Raw genomic sequence first — 20,895 nt, forward strand, 5'->3', positions numbered from 1 at the left:
TCGTTTCCTAAAAGACTTGGCTGGCTTCTAGGAAAATGTGGAGAGTCAAAAGCTTCTTGTACATTTTCATGTTAATATTTAATCAGGATAAAATAGCAGAGTTTTAGAAATTCTATGCTTTTATTCATGCACTCTATAAAATGTGAAAGAAGAGCGTTGGAGGCCAGTGGTATTGTGGTCCTCTTCCTTTTCCATCGCTTCCTGCCCCTAGTCTCCTCCTTCTCTGGACGCTTCTATGCTGCTCTTCACAGCTGTCTTCTCTGCACAAGCAGATGACACTGTGCTCATAGCCAGCAATGGAATGAACCCCAGAGGTGTGCAGCACACTGGCCCCAATGAAAAGCATGATGCCATCTTTCTTGCTGCTAAGACCAAAAGTCTTGATGACGCTGTTGACTCTCTTCTTCTCCCTGTCCTTAAATCCATGGTATGTTCACCGAGAATCATCTTCCTGCCACTCCAGCTCCTATACTTACCACTTATCTAGTATACTTCCAGCCACATATACTGATAACAAGTACGACTTGTTCTTGTTTAGTCACCAGCTCATGTCTGACTCTTTTGTGACCCCATGGACTATAGCCCACCAGGTTCTTCTGCTCATGGGATTTCCAGGCAAGAATACTGGAGTGAGTTGCCATTTGCTTCTCCAGGAGATCTTCTTGACCTGAGGATTGAACCCATGTCTCCTGAACTGGCAGGCTGATTCTTTACCACTGAGTAACCTGGGAAGCCCAAGTTTGACTTAGCAATTACTAAATAAATTATCTCAGAGTTTCATTTAGTAAATAAACTTTTAGGGACAAAAATCTTGGTTTGATTTTGTTTGTTTCTGTTGTCCACATATCAGAATACTTCTTAGTGCTAGTTAAGAACTGGGCACACTGATATAAAATTGGCAGTACCACAACATTGTTCAGGAGAAGACCGATTAGTACATAAAGGGAAAATGTCATCTTCCATTTACTTGTTTTGAGATAATTCCACAAATTTCAAAAACATTAAAATGTCCTCTTAGTTGATAAGTTTTGATGAAATAACCCTTTTTATAATTTAATGATGTTGAGGCAAAAATAAGCAGTATCAGTTCAGCTCAGTTCAGTCGCTCAGTCATGTCCGACTCTTTGCGACCCCATGAATCGCAGCATGCCAGGCCTCCCTGTCCATCACAAATTCCCGGAGTTTACTCAAACCCATGCCCATCAAGTCGGTGATGCCATCCAGCCATCTCATCTTCTGTCGTCCCCTTCTCCTCCTGCTCCCAATCCCTCCCAGCATCAGGGTCTTTTCCAATGAGTCAACTCTTCACATGAGGTGGCCAATGTATTGGAGTTTCAGCTTCAGCATCAGTCCTTCCAATGAACACCCAGGACTGATCTCCTTCAGGATGGACTGGTTGGATCTCCTTGCAGTCCAAGGGACTCTCAAGAGTCTTCTCCAACACCACAGTTCAAAAGCATCAATTTTTCACCGCTCAGCTTTCTTCACAGTCCAACTCTCACATCCATACATCACCACTGGAAAAACCATAGCCTTGACCAGATGGACCTTTGTTGGCAAAGTAATGGCTCTGCTTTTTAATATGGTGTCTAGGTTGGTCATAACTTTCCTTCCAAGGAGTAAGCGTCTTTTAATTTCATGGCTGCAGTCACCATCTGCAGTGATTTTGGAGCCCAAAAAAATAAAACCAGCCACTATTTCCACTGTCTCCCCATCTATTTCCCATGAGGTGATGGGATCAGATGCCATGATCTTAGTTTTCTGAATGTTGAGCTTTAAGCCAACTTTTTCACTCTCCTCTTTCACTTTCATCAAGAGGCTTTTTAGTTCCTCTTCACTTTCTGCCATAAGGGTGGTGTCATCTGCACATCTGAGGTTATTGATATTTCTCCTGGCAATCTTGATTCCCACTTGTGCTTCTTCCAGACCAGTGTTTCTCATGGTGTACTTTGCATATAAGTTAAATAAGGAGGGTGACAATATATAGCCTTGACAACTCCTTTTCCTGTTTGGAACCAGTCTGTTGTTCCATGTCCAGTTCTAACTGTTGCTTCCTGACCTGCATACAGATTTCTCAAGAGGCAGGCAAGGTGGTCTGATATTCCCATCTCCTTCAGAATTTTCCAGTTTATTGTGATCCACACAGAAGGCTTTGGCGTAGTCAATAAATCAGAAATAGATGTTTTTCTGGAACTCTTTTGCTTTTTCGATGATCCAGCAGATATCGGCAATTTGATCTCTGGTTCCTCTGCCTTTTCTAAAACCATTCTCGGTTCACATATTGCTGAAGACTGGCTTGGAGAATTTTGAGCATTGCTTTACTAGCGTGTGAGATGAGAGCAGTTGTGCAGTAGTTTGAGCATTCTTTGGGATTGCCTCTATAGCCCTTATTATATCTTCTCTCCAAGTTATTTTTCTTCCTTTTTATTGGTATGCTGTTTATTATGGTTTATACAACCATATCTGATCTAATATGTTCTTTAATGAATTTCCCACAGATGGTCCACAAGCTGCTTCTTCTACTTAAAGATTTGTTCATGCATTTACCCTTCCTTTTCATTTCTTGTCCCTTTATTTATTGAGAATTTTTTCATTCCCCTTTTTTTCTCTATAAAACTGGTGATAAAAATAGTAATCATACCTCTAATGATTCTTTTCTTAATCTAGAAAAAATGACTCCAAGAATTTGTCTTACTACTGTTGTATCATGTTTAATATATTCTCAGTGTGTCCTAATTTTTAAAAATGAACACATTATAGATGTCTATAATATTCAGATTTTGGTTCTATTGAGATTTAAATTTAAGAGATATGGCCTTGAGCTGACCCATAATAATGTGTTTTCCATATGAGTTTTAGCCAGGATAGTGAAGTTCGACATCCATTAACAAACAATTGCCAAATTTTGCTATATGTTAATCAACTATATTAATATTAATTTAAATTAATCTAGTAATATTAATTTTAATCAATGTAATAATCAAATGTATGTTAATAATATATAGTTAAGAGCACACTATTATCTTTCTCTACATTTTATATCTACAAGACCACTTGAAAACAAGGATTTTTTTTAAACTATGAAAATGAATGTATAATAGAGTCTTTAGGGAAAACAAATGATACCAAAAAAATCTGTATTTCTGAAATGATAGCCAGCAGTACATGCATTTATGGTGTACCTTTATGTGGATAAGTTTTCAGCATTCAACATCCGTTTGATTCTCTGAGAATCTGTTACTTTCATCATCAACTAGCCCCATCTGTAGGACTAGGAACCCTTTTGTCACTTTAACCCATCAAATAGCTCTAAACAGATGTTATTTTCAGATATTTATGTCTTTTTGCTTTACTGTTTCCTGCTCTCTCTGTCCCTTCATCTCTATCATCTAATTTTATCCATTAAACAGGATGTTCACATTCATCACCCCTACCCCTGAATGTTTTATTCAAATCTAACTCATAACAATCTGCTTTTTCTTTTCCAGATTCCTGTCTTGGTCACACAGATAAGTTCGACCAATCACCCAGTGAAAGTGGGCCTGTCAGATGCATTTGTCGTTGTCCACAGGATCCAGCAAATTCCCAGTATGTAGAAGAAGGATAATCTCAGAGTCTGAGTCTGCTGTTGGGATAAATTGAAAGGAAGTTGATTTAGGCTAATTGCTGCTTCTTAATTATATTGTTTGGCTTATAAGTCTAATTGGCATTTGCTATCTCTCTGGTAGTGTTGAACTAATAATTTAGGAGGAGTGAAATTAAATAACCAAGCCAAGAGAGCTTGGATTCTTTGGCAGAGTTTGGTTGTGCAGATATATTTCTTGTATTAATAGGAAGAAGAACTTAAAAGAGTGACAGGTTATTTGACTGATAGCTGTGTGACTTTGTTTAGTTTACATAAATTTCTCAGCAAAAGAACAGCTTTGTGCCATTCTATATTTAACAAGTCCTTATAAAATTATTTGAGAACATAAAGGAAGATTTATTTTAAAAAGTATAAATGGAGGTTAAAAAATATTGCCAGAGCCATACCTACCACATAATATATTTTATTTTTTGGTTTGAATCATTTTTGCCTTTCTAGTGGTTTATATTTTTAGAGTAAAAACATATATGTTACTTTGGGTAGCTGGTCATCATATTAAAATTAAAAAATGTAACTGCTATTTGTAGTAGTTCTGATCATGTAAATAGCCATTTCTTCAAAGCTTCTGCTTTTAAAAATCTTCCTCTATTTAAAGAATAGCCTTGAAGTTTACTTAAGTATGGTAGTACTAAAGGTGATTATTATTTGTGTCCTGGATGTGTTCATGTAAAGCAAGAGGTTACAATACAATACATCTCAAGATTAGATCATTCCTTTCCCTTTTGTTCAAAGGTCTTGTTCCTCTTTTATTTCATTATAGCCATAGACTTTATTTATCACATGCATATGCTGTTTGTTCTTGACTTGTGCTACATCTGTTTAATTATGTCATCTCTCAAATACAGAAAGTAAATGCAGTGTAAATTAGACTTTTCGGAGCAATGAATTGCTGGAAATGTTATAGGGGGTATCTTATAATTACAGTTTAGAATGACATTCTTTTGTGGCAGTTCTGTTTGGTGAAGACCGTGCATCTTCCATGGCTATTTCTCCTTGTTCGCTGAGAATTTGCAGGAGGTAATAATCCAGCCAACTGTTAAATCAAGGCAAATTTTCCAGAGACAAACCTGTACTGTGAACAAAGCAGAGACATATCCTTATGTGCAGGCAACATAAAGACATACTCACAGAACTCTTAGAGAAGAGGCTGAGCCCTGGGAGAGGCCAAGTTGATTCCTGTGTGAGGAGGAATGTTCTCACATTCTTCCTTTCAGAGGTGTTCAGTCAAGCATGACCTGAGCCAATTATCACTCAAGTAAAAGATTTGCTAGTTTTAATTTATGTGTGGCTTCTTTCATCCCAGAAAGAATTTTATTTGCAGCCTCCTCGGAAGACATCCTGGTCAACATTGATATTCTGATATATTATTGTTTCAAGAAGAAGATCCACCAAAGTAAAAGAATTTTTTTTTTTTTGCAAAATATTCAAGTATTGTGTCAGAGGGGACTTCCCTGGCAGTCCAGAGATTACAACTCCCCACTTCCACTGCAGGAAACACGAGTTCAATCCCTTGTTAGGGAACCAAGATCTCGCATGAGGTGAGGTTAAAAAAAAAAAAAAAAAAGGAGAAGGAATAGGAAATTTATTGAATTGAATCAAAGTAAAAATATGACATATTGACTTAAAAAATATATGGGAAAAGTAACAAATTGAAAACAAAACTGTCAGAACTAAAAACATGACACAATTGTCCTCAGACAGCAGCATCCCTAAATGCAATTTTTGCATCCCTTGTGACATTGTAATAGGGTGACCCTTATGTTTGGAGTGGAAAATATCCTTCTCAAGTATAAATTTCATTGAATAAATTGGCAAAGTCAATCTGAATTTTGAGAACAGATTACATCTGAAGTTTGGGACTCAGCATTCATCTAATGGAAGTACTAAAGCTTTGAGTTCAGGGAGAAGCTTCTCTCAGGCAGGCTTTGCGTCAGAGTGATGTTCACATGTCCTGTTGACCTCACTGTCATCTTGAGAAAATTTGCCAAGAAGGAACAGAAGTCCTGAGTTTCCAGTCCACTCATCCCTGCCGTTAGATGGGACCATATTTCAGCAGGAACTTTGGAATTTATGTGTTCTACTTAAAAATCTTTGGGGAAGCAGAGAAATTCTAATCTCCTTGAAAATCTCTTCCCACATTTATAAAGTGTAACAATATCTGTTAGGAGGTTCAGCTTAAAAGATATGGCTGCATGGTTGCATTGTATTCTTGGCCGAGGGGGAAAAAAAACCAGCTTATTTATTTATGCCAGAGATTAGGCTAACCCAAGAATACTGTAATACAAGTTATACAAGTAATATTTTTTTGAAGAATTAGATGATTCCTAGAGATCAATATGCTACTTACTTGCATAATCAGAATTTAGATAAATATTTAAGTTATTTTCAAGATTCTGTTCCCTTACTTAGCAACCTTCCTTATTAGGAGTCATCCTTATAGGGATTTAAATCTTTCATCTCTGTTACCCCTTTTTCTTCTCTTGAGTGAATTTAGGGAAAAACTAATCATTATCTTCACTAATGGGTGGTTTTATTTCTTCTGTATTCCAAGGTGCATTATTACACAGGACCTCATTCTCATAAGATCAGTTTTCTGTTATTTTAACCATTTTGGTTGGAGAAGGAAATGGCAACCCACTCCAGTACTCCTGCCTGGAAAATTTCATGGGTGGAGGAGCCTGGTAGGCTACAGTCCATGGGTCGCAAAGAGTTGGACACGACTGGGTGATTTCACTTTCTTTCTTTCTATAGTTCCTTTTGGAGAAGGAAATGGCAACCCACTCCAGTGTTTTTTCCTGGAGAATCCCATGGACAGAGGGGCCTGGTGGGCTACAGTCTATGGGGTTGCAAAGAGTCAGACACGACTGAGCAACTAACCAACACACAATCAGTTTAGTTACATGGGTTATAGAATCTAGATCCTTGGCTTAATCTAACCATGACAACATGGGAAAAGTATGACAACCATGAGAATAATTCTTCCCAGTGGACCCACAATTACTATACCATTCTTATAAGATTTGGTAAAGGTTTGGTAAAGCATTCAAAAAGCTATAAGGCAAATGGAATTTATTTATTATGAAGATCCACCTCCCTTTCATCATAATGTCAACAACAAAACAATTTTTTTTCAGTTTTTAAAGACTTCCAAATAATAAATATTTTCCTTATAACTTTTAGCATGGCTTATTAAAATAGACTTTACCTTTCAAAAAAGATGAGGTGATCTGATAGTTTAAAATATCAGAGGGAATTCAGGCATTGTTAGTAGGTTAGTAAACAGTTCTGAGGTTACAAGGGAAATTCCTTTCCTCCTTCAAAAAAAAATGAAAAATGTCTATGATGAAATTAATTCTTATATTTGAAGAAAGTAAAAGATAAAAGCTAGTTAAAAGTCCAGACAGTTTAAGGGATGTTGTCATGTGAATACTGATCATGAGACCTTGAACATTTTATTTAATTTCTATAACTTTCTTTGTATGCAAAATGACCATCTTGGTATCTAAAGATACAGTGTGTGTATAGCATGTGGTACCTGGCACAAAGGAACACTGTATTTGTATTTACATGTATTGTTTATTGATCAGCATTAGCGTTGTTACTTTAAAAAGATAGTAGGGCTGACTGGGGCGCCCACACCCAGACCCAGTTCCCTGGAGAGTGAGGCCACAGGGAATTTCCACCCAAGGACACTTTGACACTCTCTCTGAAACTCATTCTTTCTGATTATGACATCATTTGTTTGTTAACCTATTGTGTCTGTCGGTTGTATATGTCCGCATTACCTTCTGTTTTTCATAAAATATTTTACAGAAATTTAGAAACAGAATAAAAACCACAGAGATGAGTCAGTTCAGTCTCCAAAGGAACAGATGTGAAAAATAGGTCTACATATAATGAACTTGTTTATAGATTATAGAAATATGAGGTAAAAACATACTTGGGATTATAAGCACAGTCCATATTAATTCAAGGGAATTTTTAAAATAATAGAAAACCCAAAGAAGGAAACTAAAGTGCCCGTAATCTACTATAGAGAGGTAACAATCAATATTTCCTTGTATCTTCATCCAGTATTTTGTTTATAGTGTATACACACACAGTAAGAAAACTGTTATTATCCTGTAAATATGTTTAGCACCTGTTTTTCTTATATACAACATTTTTTTCCCTATACTGCTAAATACCTGTCTAAATGTGGTCATCAATAGTTGCAACAAATTCCTTTGTTTCATAATTTATATAATTTGTTTCGGTACTGGTTGGTCATGTAGGTTGCTTTTCATGTTAATTATCAGTAAAACAACAGTATTGAACATCCTCTTTTTAAATGTTTACACATATCTAATTCATAAAAAGTGAATATGCAACCATTAAATGTTAATGGATTTTTATGCACATTGACGAATTGTTTTCTATAAAGGCTATAACAATTTACTCCCCCAGCAGCATCATATTACATACCCTTTTCCCCCAAATGCTCTCAGACACTATTATCATTTTTTAAACTTCACAGATTTGATACGCAGAACATGGTATTTCATTGTTGCTCTAGTATTCTTGTGATTACCAGAAAGTTCTGGCATTGTCATCTATTCATAGATCGTGTGTAATGTGTAATTGCCGTACAGTCTTGCTAAGTAGCTCTACTGAATAACTGTGTCTCAGTCTCAGCTTATGTCCCTCCAGATTCTTTTACGCGGTGTGTAGTCTTCTTGGATAAATGGACAGTGCTCACTGATTCCGTTCATACTTGTTTGTTTCTCTCCTCCCATTTAACATTTTGAATTTCAGTCAGTCTCCAGAGTGCTGACTTTCCCCATCATCCCTCACCTTTTGCTTCACCTTCTGAACTTAATGAGCATAACGTTTCCAGCAAGAAATGCAGAAAATCCACTCATGTCTCCATGGTTGGCTTATTTGGAAATTCAAAGCTATGTCATTCCAGTAACGTCAAAGTTACACCTGCATGTAGAATTCCTGTACTAGAAACTAATCTGGAAAGCAGCTGACCTAACTTGAAATTGTTCTACTACAAGTTAAAATAATGACAATTTCTGAATCCCTTAGAATACTCCACTTTTTTTTTCCCACCAACATATATTAACTGGCTCTTTCTTAACACCAATCCCTTTCTCATCAGCGTCTCCTATTTTAAATATACTGACACTGTTTGTGCCTTCACTTTGTTGGTTATTATTATTCACAGCTCATTAAGAAACAACATTTTCAAAAATAATTTGGGAATCAAATATATTTTAAAAATACTTAGGTATTTAGAGAACTCTTTAATGAACATTGTATATAGTTTACCATACATGGTTTCCTTATGAACTTACAGAATACGCAGCAATTTTTCAAAGAGCTTGATCAAAATTATGTGCACAGACTAAAAAAAATGTAACTTAAAAAGAAACAGAGATGCACTTTTATTATACAAAAACCTTAAGCTGTAATTCTAAAAAAAATAAAAATAGTAGCATAGACCAATACTGTTCAATAGAACTTTCTGTGCGGTTGAAATGTTTTAAACCTAAATCGTCCAGTATGGACTTACTAGCATAAGTGACTACCATGCACTTGAAATGTGACTCATGAGACAGGGGAATTGAATTTTTAATTGGATTAAATTAATTTCAATTGTAAGAGTTGTGTATGATTCATGGTTACCATATTGAATAGGTTGACAATGAACCATATATACATGTTGAAATAAAACATTAAATTTCAAGCATAATATTTACATTAACCTACTTTTTACTTCTTCTTTGCCTTTTGAAAGGCTTTAAGATTTTAGAAATGATTCAGTGATACATTTTCAAATTTAAGCATTCCACTGTAACTGATTTTCCCCATTAAAAAAATGTGTATAATTTTGGACTTGGTAGTAGGACACATCTATTATAATTACTTAGTAACTAAAATGAAAGAACATGTTGACAATATTTTCCCTTAATTTTTATACACTCTAATTAAAGCTCTTTCAGAAGAACTGAGCCTCATCTATTATTTTCAAAGTTATCAGGAACTTTTCATTCATTTAATGACGGATAGATCTACAAACCCTTCAGTAAACTGTGTCATCTAACCTTGTCTCTCCTCAAAATGAAAAACACTTCAAAATTATTCATTTTTACAGAAGATAAAATTGCTTCTCTTTACTGCACAGCTTCATTAGGCACTCCATTGTCAAGTACACACTAGCTCACTCCAGGCTCAACAAAAGGAAGCAGAAATAGAAATCATGACATTTTCCCCATCAAGTCACCGCTCATAAAACTCTTCAAAGATAGAAAGCATTATGCAAAGTGATATTTTATTGCTATAGTACATACAGTTCTCACATACCCTATTTGATTGATCTTGATTTTTCAAAAGAAGCAAAAAACAATAATTTTTTGGATATTAGAAATCACTGATTAATTTTGACATAATTGAAATTGTTTTTAGAATTTTTATGAACACAAAAGAATAATGAGAGGAAAATCTGTGAGGTTCAGATTAGCACCTCATGATCACCCAATTTTATGTTGCCTTGTCCAGTGCTAACTTATATTATTGTTTAATAGAATTAAAACTATAGAGAGAATTTTAACCATTTGAGGCAGGGATTTCCCTGGTGGTCCAGTGACTAGAACTCTGTGCTCCCAGTGCCAGGGGCCTGAGTTCGATCTCTGGTCAGGGAACTAAATCCATATGCTGCAACTAAGTATTCACACACATGCCACAACTAAGACCTAGTGCAGCTAAATAAATAAGAATAAATACATATTTTTAAATATTTGAGGCAGAAGTATCTTCTGTTGGAGATGCTTTATTTCACAGCTCCAACTGGCTAATTCTTTCCATGCATTGGATTTTTGTGTGGGAAGCTTATGACTTCCCAAAAAAGTAATAGTGTACTTTTTTGCTCAGCTTATGACTTCCCAAAAAAGTAATAGTGTACTTTTTTGCTCAGGAGTCTCTTTTTCTCCTGAGTCTTTATGCTGGGAGTGAACTTGTCATTGAGTTTTGCAATACATGCTATTTGCATTAAAGAGTACTCTCACTAAATGGTGCTGTGTGCTGGGCTCAGTTGGAACTGGAGAAGAAAATAAGAAATAATCATTTGGGACTAGTCATTAAGCATTGCAACAGATAGATAAGGACCTGTTAGCTAATCATTTACTTGACAACTCAGACAAGATATTAAAATATTTATATAAATAGAAGAATCAGACAATTTAGAAAATTTAGGAAATAACTCATACATTCTCTCTGTGAATGTTAGTTTTCAAGCAGACAGATAAACTAGATCATCGCTAATCATGCCACAGGGCACTCATTAAACTGTTTCCATTTGAGCTGGAATGGATATTGATTGGAGAGAATTCCTGGTGCTTCCATATGATCACTCAGTCCCTCCTGCTGATATGGTCTAAAATATTTTAAAAAGTGCAATTCAATAGTTATGCTTTGAATCATATTGCCTTAAGATTTTGATTATTGAATTCTATTCTGTTTGTGTTAGCTGCTCAGAGATTTATTTCATTTCATTAAAAAAAAATTTAAAGCCCTTCGTGGGTATTATAGTTGATCTTGGTTTTGTAAAGATGTAATAAAACAGTTGAAGCTGCATCACAACAAGACGGAATGTTTGGTTCATCATTATTTTGGCTAGCTTCCTAAGAAGACACATGAGTAAAATACATTTCTGGAATCAAATGAAAGCTTCTAGCATTGGCAGGAGCTACCAGTAAATACATGCCTAATTACTTGTTTTTGACAGGGAGATGTCTGAAATACAACAGAAATGACCATTTGGAAGCTGTCATTAATTGGCAGATCATCAAACAAAACTCATTCTTATTGATTTTGGTTTTGTTAAATTCATCTCCTCCCAATTGTTGGAGGTGTCTGAGCAAGGTGATAGAACTAGCATGGCAAAAAAGGTCACTCCTTCACCTTATCCCATCTGCTTCATCAATAATAAACTCCCAGAGGCTTCACTGTCATACCCATTGTTTGAGCTTTTCAAAGTATAGTATGAAGTTAAAAGAAAACTAGTATTTTAAGCACCTACTAATGTGATAGATACTATGCAAATTTTAGGATGAAGAAGGCTCAAAGAAACCCGATCACAGTGATCCCATGGCAAGTCCATGTTATTTATTTATTTCTAAGAACTAAATTGTTCAGTAAAATGTATAGGAAACCAGTATATAGGAATGTATACCATTTAGGCAGAAGTTGAGTGATGGTTTCATATGCCTTAAAAGTTAAAAAGAGAGAGAGAAGACATGATTCATGTACATCAAGACACCTCACTAAATACCATGAAATTAGCATTTTCTCTAATGTTGGATAAAATTTCACTTGAAAATTATATGTGCATCTTTCATTTATGCCAAAAAAATGTGAATTGGATTTCTAAGCAGTGTTTCTTAATCTGAGAAACCTGAAGATGTATTTGGTGAAGGGCTCTAGATGTAACCCAGCCCCAACAGAGCTCATTTTGGGCCACTCCCTCCCCCTTCCTCTTCTTGCTGTAGAACTTCATGGAGAATAATCAGAAGTGTGTGAAAGAATATGCATAGAGAGAAAAGGAAGTATGTGTAGGTTGTGAGTAAATATTTGACTTCCCTCCCAGATGTGTGAAAGTGAAGTCGCTCAGTCGTGTCCAACTCTTTGCAGCCCCATGGAGTGTAGTCCATCAGGCTCCTCCATCCATGGGGTTTTCCAGGCAATAGTACTGGAGTGGGTTAAATTTCCTGGTCGTTGTTACTAACGGACAGCTTTCTGTCTTCTGAGTTACCACACTCCTGCTTCATGTCCTAGAGGACATCATTGTTGGGTCTGTTGACTTCAATCAAAATTTTAACCTTCCCTAATATAAAATGAGAGGCAAAATCCTAGAAGCCTAATCTCAGGGCCTAATCCCTAATTTCTATAGGAATTAGATCATTACATGCAGTATGATCTATGGTTGCCATATTGAAATTAGACAAAAATTATATCTGACATTTTCTGAACACTTACTGTGTGAAAGGGATTATTCTAAGCAACTTTCATTTACTATCTCATCTTAATCCTCAAAACAACTCTGTGATATAGGTACTATTATCTCTATTTTATAGATGAGAAAAGTGAAGGACAGAAAGGATAACAAGAGCCCAAGGTCATGACATACCTAGCAGCAACACTGGGATTTGAACCAGACTGTTCAAATGCATGAATTTTTTATTAACACTATGACATATGACTTCCTAAAATCAATGTTTTAAATATAATTTATAGCTTGTCAAATAATTCCTGATAGGTATCATAGTATCAAGAAATGCATTCCTGTTATTGTAAGCATTCTAAGAGCTAGGTAAAATGCTGATAATATTACATTTCTATTTATACTTACCAAAGTTAGGCAAGCTAATAAGTATAAGGTTCAGGTCTTTTTTTAAAGTAGATTTTGAATACGTATCATCAGTGTCTTGTTTTGTTACAAAATACACTTGCTTGTATTTATCTGATTTTTACTTATTAAAGTTCTTCTCAAAGTTTTCATCTAACCTATTCTTCAGGAACATGGCTAGATTTGCTGATGAATTATTATAAATTCCTACATGCAATATAAGTGCCAGTTATTAACCTTCATAGGATATGACACTCTATTTAATAAATAGCAATATTGATTTTTTAATGATTTAAGTTCTGTCTTCAATTTTGTTAAAGAAACTTACCCTAAACCTTTAAAACAGACTCTTATTCTAGCTAAACCAGGTGTATTCAGGTTATGAAAAATTTTTGATTGCTACCCATTCCTAAAGGACTCACTTTAACTTCAGAGAAGTGGGATTATCTTACCTTCTTGATTTCATATGTCAAATTCTTTCAAAATGTATAAATCTATCAAGAAAACATCTTAAGTATACACTGGGTTTGAAAATGGATTTAAACCCTGCTAAATAAGTGAGAAATCTGAGACCCTAATCAACATTTTCAATTTCCTGATGAAAGATTTCTGGTACATGGGCACTGAGTTTCAAATTTTGATACTCAAACTTTTTACAGGCTTTGATTATTTAAATTTTTTATTTTAAAGGCCCATCAGGTGAAAAGCATATAACTCTACATTCACTATTAAAGTACAGTTTTTTTTATAAGTGAAAAAATGTTGAAAGGGGATTTTTTTTTTCTATTTTCTGTTCTTCCAGATGTTCGAAGAAGAACAATTTATGAATACCACCGAGTGGAACTACAGATGTCAAAAATCACCAATATTTCAGCTGTGGAGATGACCCCATTGCCTAGTAAGTTAATGTGTAAACAAAACTGGGTGGGAAAACAATTTGCAGGTTTGATGATATGGTCTATTTATTCATGGGTCTCTGGATCCTGCATATACATGGGGATGCGTGGGTGATTTCAATTTTAGTGGCGTTGTCTTTTTTTTTCCCCTCCTCTTCATACTCCTCATCTTGATGCATCCATTCTCTCCTGTTTCCTAGCATGCCTCCAGTTCAATGGTTGCGGCCCCTGTGTATCCTCTCAGATTGGCTTCAACTGCAGTTGGTGTAGCAAACTTCAAAGGTAAAAAGAGAATAATGCAACACATTTAAAAACTTTGTGAAGACTTGTTGCTTGTACTCTTCCATTGAATTTTGAATGTGTAAGGTGTGTTGACTGGGCATACATGAACAAATATATACATGTTTAAAAAGAAAAAGAAAAAAACACCAAAGTGCTCAGATGAGGGAATTGTCATATTTTTCTGTTTGCTCAAAATGACTAGCAATCTTTGTAGTCCATACGATAATTATCTGACCTACTTCTCATCACAATGGGGCTTAAGGTAGATGATGGTGATGGATGAATCTATAAATTGATGTTATTGGTTCATAGTCTTCAGAAATCATGATATGATACATCTGCACAGTAACAAGGATGTTTTATGCTTAATCACATTAACATTCTTAGCAAATTCCTATAAATAACTCAGAGGTTTACCAACCAGGATTGGAGGTATAGTCGGAGGCTGAGGAATATGATGACCCTAGCTGATCTGTGCTACATAAATAAAATGTGTGGTTTGGGCCTGAGTTGTAACTAACTGACTTTGAAACTTAAGCTGCATCACTCGCTGGTGTCAAAGAGTTTTACCGATTTTCATGAATGCAAAGAGGATTTTTCAGTCTGTAAGGTTTTCCAGAGACTGGATGATCATTTGTTGGAAATACAGAGTGAAGACATTTAAATGTGTTTTATATACTCAACCATTTTGTGCATTAGTAATGTCCCAAGTGCTGGGAGAGCAGCAGTGGGTCATATAGATCAACCCACTCCAGTATTCTTGCCTGGAAAATTCCGTGGACAGAGAAAGAGGAGTCAGGCCAACTACAGTCCATGAGGCCGCAAGAGTCAGACATGACTGAGTGACTTTCACTTTCACTTCACTGCCCACCTTGGAACTTCCAGTGTGTCTGAGAATAAGTCCCCTCTCACCTTCAGAGTTCATGAAAAATCTGCTTCTTGCTCCAGGAGGAGAACTGAGTCTTCAGGTTCCTACATGTTCCGCCAGAGCTTTCTGTTTTATAAGAAGCCAGTGCCTTATCATCTTACTGCAGCCTTTGCTGTGATGATAGAGGCATGTTCAAGAAGACTTTAGAAGTTACTGAAGCTTAAAGAATAGAATTCCAATTCCTTGATAACAAGCTTTTGGAAACATGTGTAACTTGCTGAGTTTAGGACAACCACTATAATATAATAGAGAGAGTAATATAGTATTTACTGTAACTGCTGCTTTATTTTAAACATAACATGTTCCAATAATTTCCTTTGTGCAATAAATTGCGAATAATGCAAAATCAAGCCAGCTATTCATGTTCTTAAAAGTAGATTCTTGGCTGTCTCTCCAGAGTGGGAAGAACTACTATAAAATTAAGGATTTATAGTCCTTTAGATTCAGATATCGCTGACAATGCATACAAATTACATGCAGATCAGAAGTTAGTTAAAATCTGTTTAGATGATGACCAAAATGAACCTAAAAATATGGCATTTTAATATGTATATTTAAATAATACTGAACTAAAACATGAAAAATGCCCAGAAGAATGAAGTAGGTTTTGATTTGGGGTGCGAACTTAATTCAAGTTCCAGTTTAGTGTTCACCAACTTTCCTTCATCTGAGTCTGTATGCGGTACCCAAATGCTGTGGTTCCTGGCATGGGAACATCTGTGCTCAGTCATTCAATCATGTCCTACTCTTTGCAATCCCATGGACTGTAGCCCCCCCCACCCCAGGCTCCTCTGTCCATGGGATTTCCCAGGCAAGAACACTGGAGTGAGTTGCCATTTCCTTCTCCAAGGGGAGCTTCCCGACCCAAGGATCAAACCTGTATCTCCTGAGTCTTCTGCATTGGCAGGAGGATTCTTCACCATTGAGCCACCCAGGAAGCCTGTGGTTCCTGGCATTCTGCACCAACCTCTATGTTTAGCATCTTGCTCAGGGCTTATGGACGTTTGTCTCTTATTGGTCTCCTCTGCTAGGCTCTGAGTTTATTAAAAGTGAATTGTCTCCATATCTCCACAGCCTAAGGATGTACCTGCTACTGCAGAAACATGAATGAGTGAATGACTGTTGGTTAGGTTCCAAATGAAGGAATCATGAGTCAGTTTGTCTGGGAATGAAATGTCTCACAGGATGAGGGATGTTCAGTGCTGAAACCAGGAACGTTGACAGAAAACCAGGATGAACTAGCCACCTCACCTAGAGAACTATTAGGACAATTCTCGACTGAAATAATGATATTATAAATGAAGGTTTGGGACACTAGTCTAGAAATCTACCTTCCACTAACCATTTCATTATTTTTTAAAAACATTTTTGATGTAAATATATGTTTAGGGTTTCAAGCAAGCAATTTTGACAGTCAAAACACATCCACAAGTCACAAACTTCTTTATACTGTTAATGCTCCCATTTTATTGAGAAGTTTCTCTGACATACATCGTTCCAAGGAATTTCCAAAGATATTTAATTCATACAGCATTTTTATAGTTGAGGAAACTGAGGCTTCCAGGAACTAAGTCATTTGTGTACGATCTCAGAGCTCTTCAGTGATGAGTTTGGAATTGAAACTCAATCTGTGTGACTTCTAGCCTTCTGGGGATTTTTTGTTTGTTTGTTTGTTTGTTTGTTTGTTTAATTGGAGGATAATTGTTTTACAGTGTTGCATTGGCTCCAGCCTGCCATTTTGATGTCTCACCTTTTCTGCTTCACACAGACCAGGCCACAGGTGTACTAAGCTACTTAAAATCTTAACCACTTCCTGATGAACAGTTGACATACTATGGGAAAATGAATATTTCTGTAATTGACGGTGCAAGAAAATTATATAGTTTTGAAGTTGACATGAAAAGAATGCAGAAGAGAATCAAGCAAAGCATGACTTTTATGTATTACTGAAAGCGTAGGGGTTTTTTTAAGATTAATGGAAAAAGAAAGGTGATGATGCATATGAATGAGGAAGGAATTTGTCAAAGAAGAGTATTAAAGAAAACTTCAAGTTTTCTGCATGTTACCATTTGGAATAGTAGCATGCAGAAAACTTGAAGTTTGTTTGGTATGCAACCAAACACCAGTTTAAAATCTTGGATTTATTTTTAATTTATCAGCAACTCAGTTATATACATATCAAGACCTGCTTAATTAATTGGTTTAACTATGGCTCATTGCACTTTTGTTCAACTTAATTTCCCCACTGCATTTTATTAATTTCTCCTTAGGCCTGTGAGCATCAAAACTTCGCTTTTGCTGCCCAGTAGCATTTCCCTAGACTTTAGAGCTTTTGTTAACAAATTCAACAAAACAAGAGACATCTTATCCTAAGGAGCATGAAAATTGCCTCTCAGACTCCTTTCTTCCATGCTTCTTACGTTTCCCTCTGTGCTTTGTTATCCCTGAATGATAATCAGTTGGTGGCAATTACTGAATTCTCAAGTTGGGCTTCCTCTAAAAAGATAAGATAATTTTAATTGGTTTGTTTATTTCCTTTAACTCCCATTTTTTAACAAACCAAAACCAAGGCAAAATGTTTATTATGGCTTATCCAAGGTCTAAAGGAATTTGAGTTATAGGAACATTTAATGAGATCGATGATCAAAAATGTTTTCTTGGAGAAATTCCCATTGGTTCAGTGGTTAAAACTCAATTGCTTTCTCTTGGGCCTGGGTTCAATCTCTGGTCTGGGAACTAACAAGCTGTGAGCCACACAGTATGGCCCACAGAAAAACTTTCCTTGGGATAGGTGGTCATTACTTCTAGACAAGATTGTTTTTATTTCTTCACTGAAAGCTGAGAGGACCTGAATCAACCACTTTCACCCATACCTTTTATCTTCACTTATTCCACAAAAAAATTTTAGTGTCTCTGTGTTTAAGTTAATATCCTAGATTGTGAAGTCAATAGTAAATGAGAAAAAATTACTTCTCTCATAGAGCTTACATGTTTAGTAAGCAAGATAGAGTTTAAGCAAAGAGATATGCAGGAAATAAAGTTAGTAGTGGTGAGTGCTAGGCCAAAGGAAATAAATAGGACATCAGAAGGTAAAATATAGCAAAACTGATAAGAATAACAGGAGTGTACATGTTGGTTTCGTGCTAAGTAACATTGTCTTTGTGAAGAGACCTTGGTTTCATCAGCCATCACCTTCCAAATGTTTAGTTTTTAACTGAAAATATTGGGTTGGTCAAAAAGTTTGTTCTAATTTTTCCAAACGCTGTTATGGATGTTACGAACATTTTGGCAAAGCCAATATATTTTGGCTCTTAAAGTACTTATTTACTCATTCATTTACTTAAAAATGTATTGACTGCTGTCCACATTGATCTAAACAGCAAGTGTTAGTCTAAGCACTGAGGGAGTTAGAAAACTAGTGAGGCATCCATCAAGGCAAAGTTCTCATGCAGCTTAGAGTTTAGCATATTAAACTGGAAAATGAATGAATCGATAATTAAATTAAAAAGCCAGTTGATGATGAGTGGTCTGTCAAGTTTAGAGAACTGGTACTTGTTCTGGACTGAGTGACCAGCTAAGGCTTCTTGGGAAAAGTGACAGTTAAACTTAAATCTAAACAACTGGGAAAGATTGAGGGCAGGAGGAGGGCACGGCAGAGGATGAGATGTTTAGACAGCATCACAGACTCATTGGGCATGAATTTGAGCAAACTCCAGGAAATAGTGAAGCACAGAAGAGCCTAGCGGTCTACAGACCATGAAGTCACAGAGTCGGACACGACTTAGTGACAACAATAACAACAAAACAACTGGGAACCAGCTACACCAAAGTGAAAGGAAAGCGCATTTCAAAGGGAGACAGATTACTTTGTAATGGATTAGAAATGAAGGTAAAGAAAATGATATGAATCCAGGATACTTCCTAAATTTTTGTTTGACCAGTTTGATGGATGCAGATGCTCACTTTTTGAGATAGGCAAGATGGCGTATGAGAAAGAGGCTAGGGGAAGGAGAAATAAAGAGTTTGTTTGGGGTAAACTCTTTAATAAATAAAAACTTTAAGTTTAAGGTGCCTGTCAGACTTTCAGGTAGAAATACTGGGTGGGTAGGGATATATGAGCCAAAAATTCCAGGAAAAGGTTATGGCTAGGAGCTCAGAATGGAGAGTTATTATCATATAGATAGCATTTAAATTCAGTGGACTGAATGAGATCAGCTGTGGAGAAAATATAAATTGTAAACAGAAGACATCCCAGGAACCAGCCCATGGCTTGGCATAATGAGGTATGATGCTGATTTTCCATTACTTAGAATTATTTAAAGTATTTGTAGGCATGTATGTTTGTTTAGACAGAGAAAATCTCAGAGAAAATATCTAAAAGACTGATAAACATATTTGTCTCCAGGGAAATGATAATGAACAGGGATAGGAGGAGAATGAGTATTGCTTTTCATTATGTACTCCTTCCTGTGATTTGAATTTTGCCACATGAAGTTGATGACAAAAGGAGAAACCAACAAAGGGGACATAAAAGAACATAAATTCTTTAAAGGATAGAAATGCAGTCTTAGTCTTACTCATTTTCGTGTCTCCCATAGCACCCAGCATAGCACTGGACCTAATAAAGGATTCCAACACATACAGGAGGGACTGAACTGTGAGATAATTGAGGCCAGAAACTTCCACCTTACTGGGAATTCTAATTGCTCACGTTGGCCGTTTCTCCCCGTTGGCTGTGTCAGTGTCAACCACATGGCTGTGGAAAGAATTATGGGGATACCCAGCATAAAATGTCAACATTTATCATTAAGCACTCTGAACACTGAGGAGTTAGTCTCTTGGTGCCTCATTTTAAAAGAATTTTCCACCTTATATTTACTTAGTTCCAGTCAAAGTCATAAGAATGGTACTGGTAAAAATTTAGGAATAAATACATTCTATGATTCTACCCATCAAAAGAATAAATAAAATAGGCAAACCTCTCCTAATGGTAAAGACATGGATCTAGAGAAGAATACTATAGCATATTTACTTAAGAAAAAATATGAGAAGAGGGAGTGATGTTTATGAATAACCCTTCTCTCTCTCTTTTTTTTTACCTATTCTTTCTATTGCATCTCCCTGAGCATCTTCTGGCACTGCCTATTATTTTCCACTAAATGAATTGGATTTCTTTGCAGTAACAAAAAGAAAAATAGGAAGAATCACAGGTAATACATTTCAAAAATTTTGAAAATACATAAAGTCAGAAATATTGGCTACTAATTCATTAATAATATGAAATATATTATCGACCTAAATTAATTAAGGATAGAAACGCACATCCACTGGAATAGGAAATGCAACCCTCTCCAGTATTCTTGCCTGGGAAATCCCATCTGAGCCTCATGGGCTGTAGTCCATGAGGCTTCAAAAAAGTCAGATATGGCTGAGAGACTAAACAACAACAGCAACAAATAAAAGCACATCTAATTTTTTAAAAGAGAATTCTTTTCATATTTTCATTGAGCTCACAGAAATTAAATTGCCTACATTTGGGAGAAAAAAGGGAGTTGGAGAGAACAAATTTAAATTGTGCAGCTGATCTCACCTTTCACCAGTCAGTAATATTATGCTTCTAAAATACAACACCAGGGTGACTTGAACATGTCTTTGTCCTTTGGTCTTGGTCCTTTGTACCCCTTAACACAGGCACCTTTGCTGCATTGAGTGGGACTCGTGTTTAAAGACACAGTGGGTATTTTTCATTATCCAA

The 20,895-nt window shown here is 36.0% G+C and overlaps 1 protein-coding gene across 3 annotated transcripts in view; it reads left to right on the plus strand.

The window, feature by feature from the left end:
• Positions 1-20,895, plus strand: part of PLXDC2 (plexin domain containing 2) — a 416,578-nt gene that overhangs the window by 300,807 nt on the left and 94,876 nt on the right. For all 3 annotated transcript variants that reach the window (XM_065921072.1, XM_065921071.1, XM_065921073.1), the window contains 3 exons: positions 3,489-3,588; positions 13,837-13,932; positions 14,131-14,212. In XM_065921072.1, coding sequence (XP_065777144.1) covers positions 3,489-3,588; positions 13,837-13,932; positions 14,131-14,212 — 278 coding nt within the window. The remainder of the gene's footprint in view (positions 1-3,488; positions 3,589-13,836; positions 13,933-14,130; positions 14,213-20,895) is intronic.

This window comes from Muntiacus reevesi, chromosome 2 (genome assembly GCF_963930625.1).
Source record: "Muntiacus reevesi chromosome 2, mMunRee1.1, whole genome shotgun sequence".
NCBI lineage: Eukaryota > Metazoa > Chordata > Mammalia > Artiodactyla > Cervidae > Muntiacus > Muntiacus reevesi.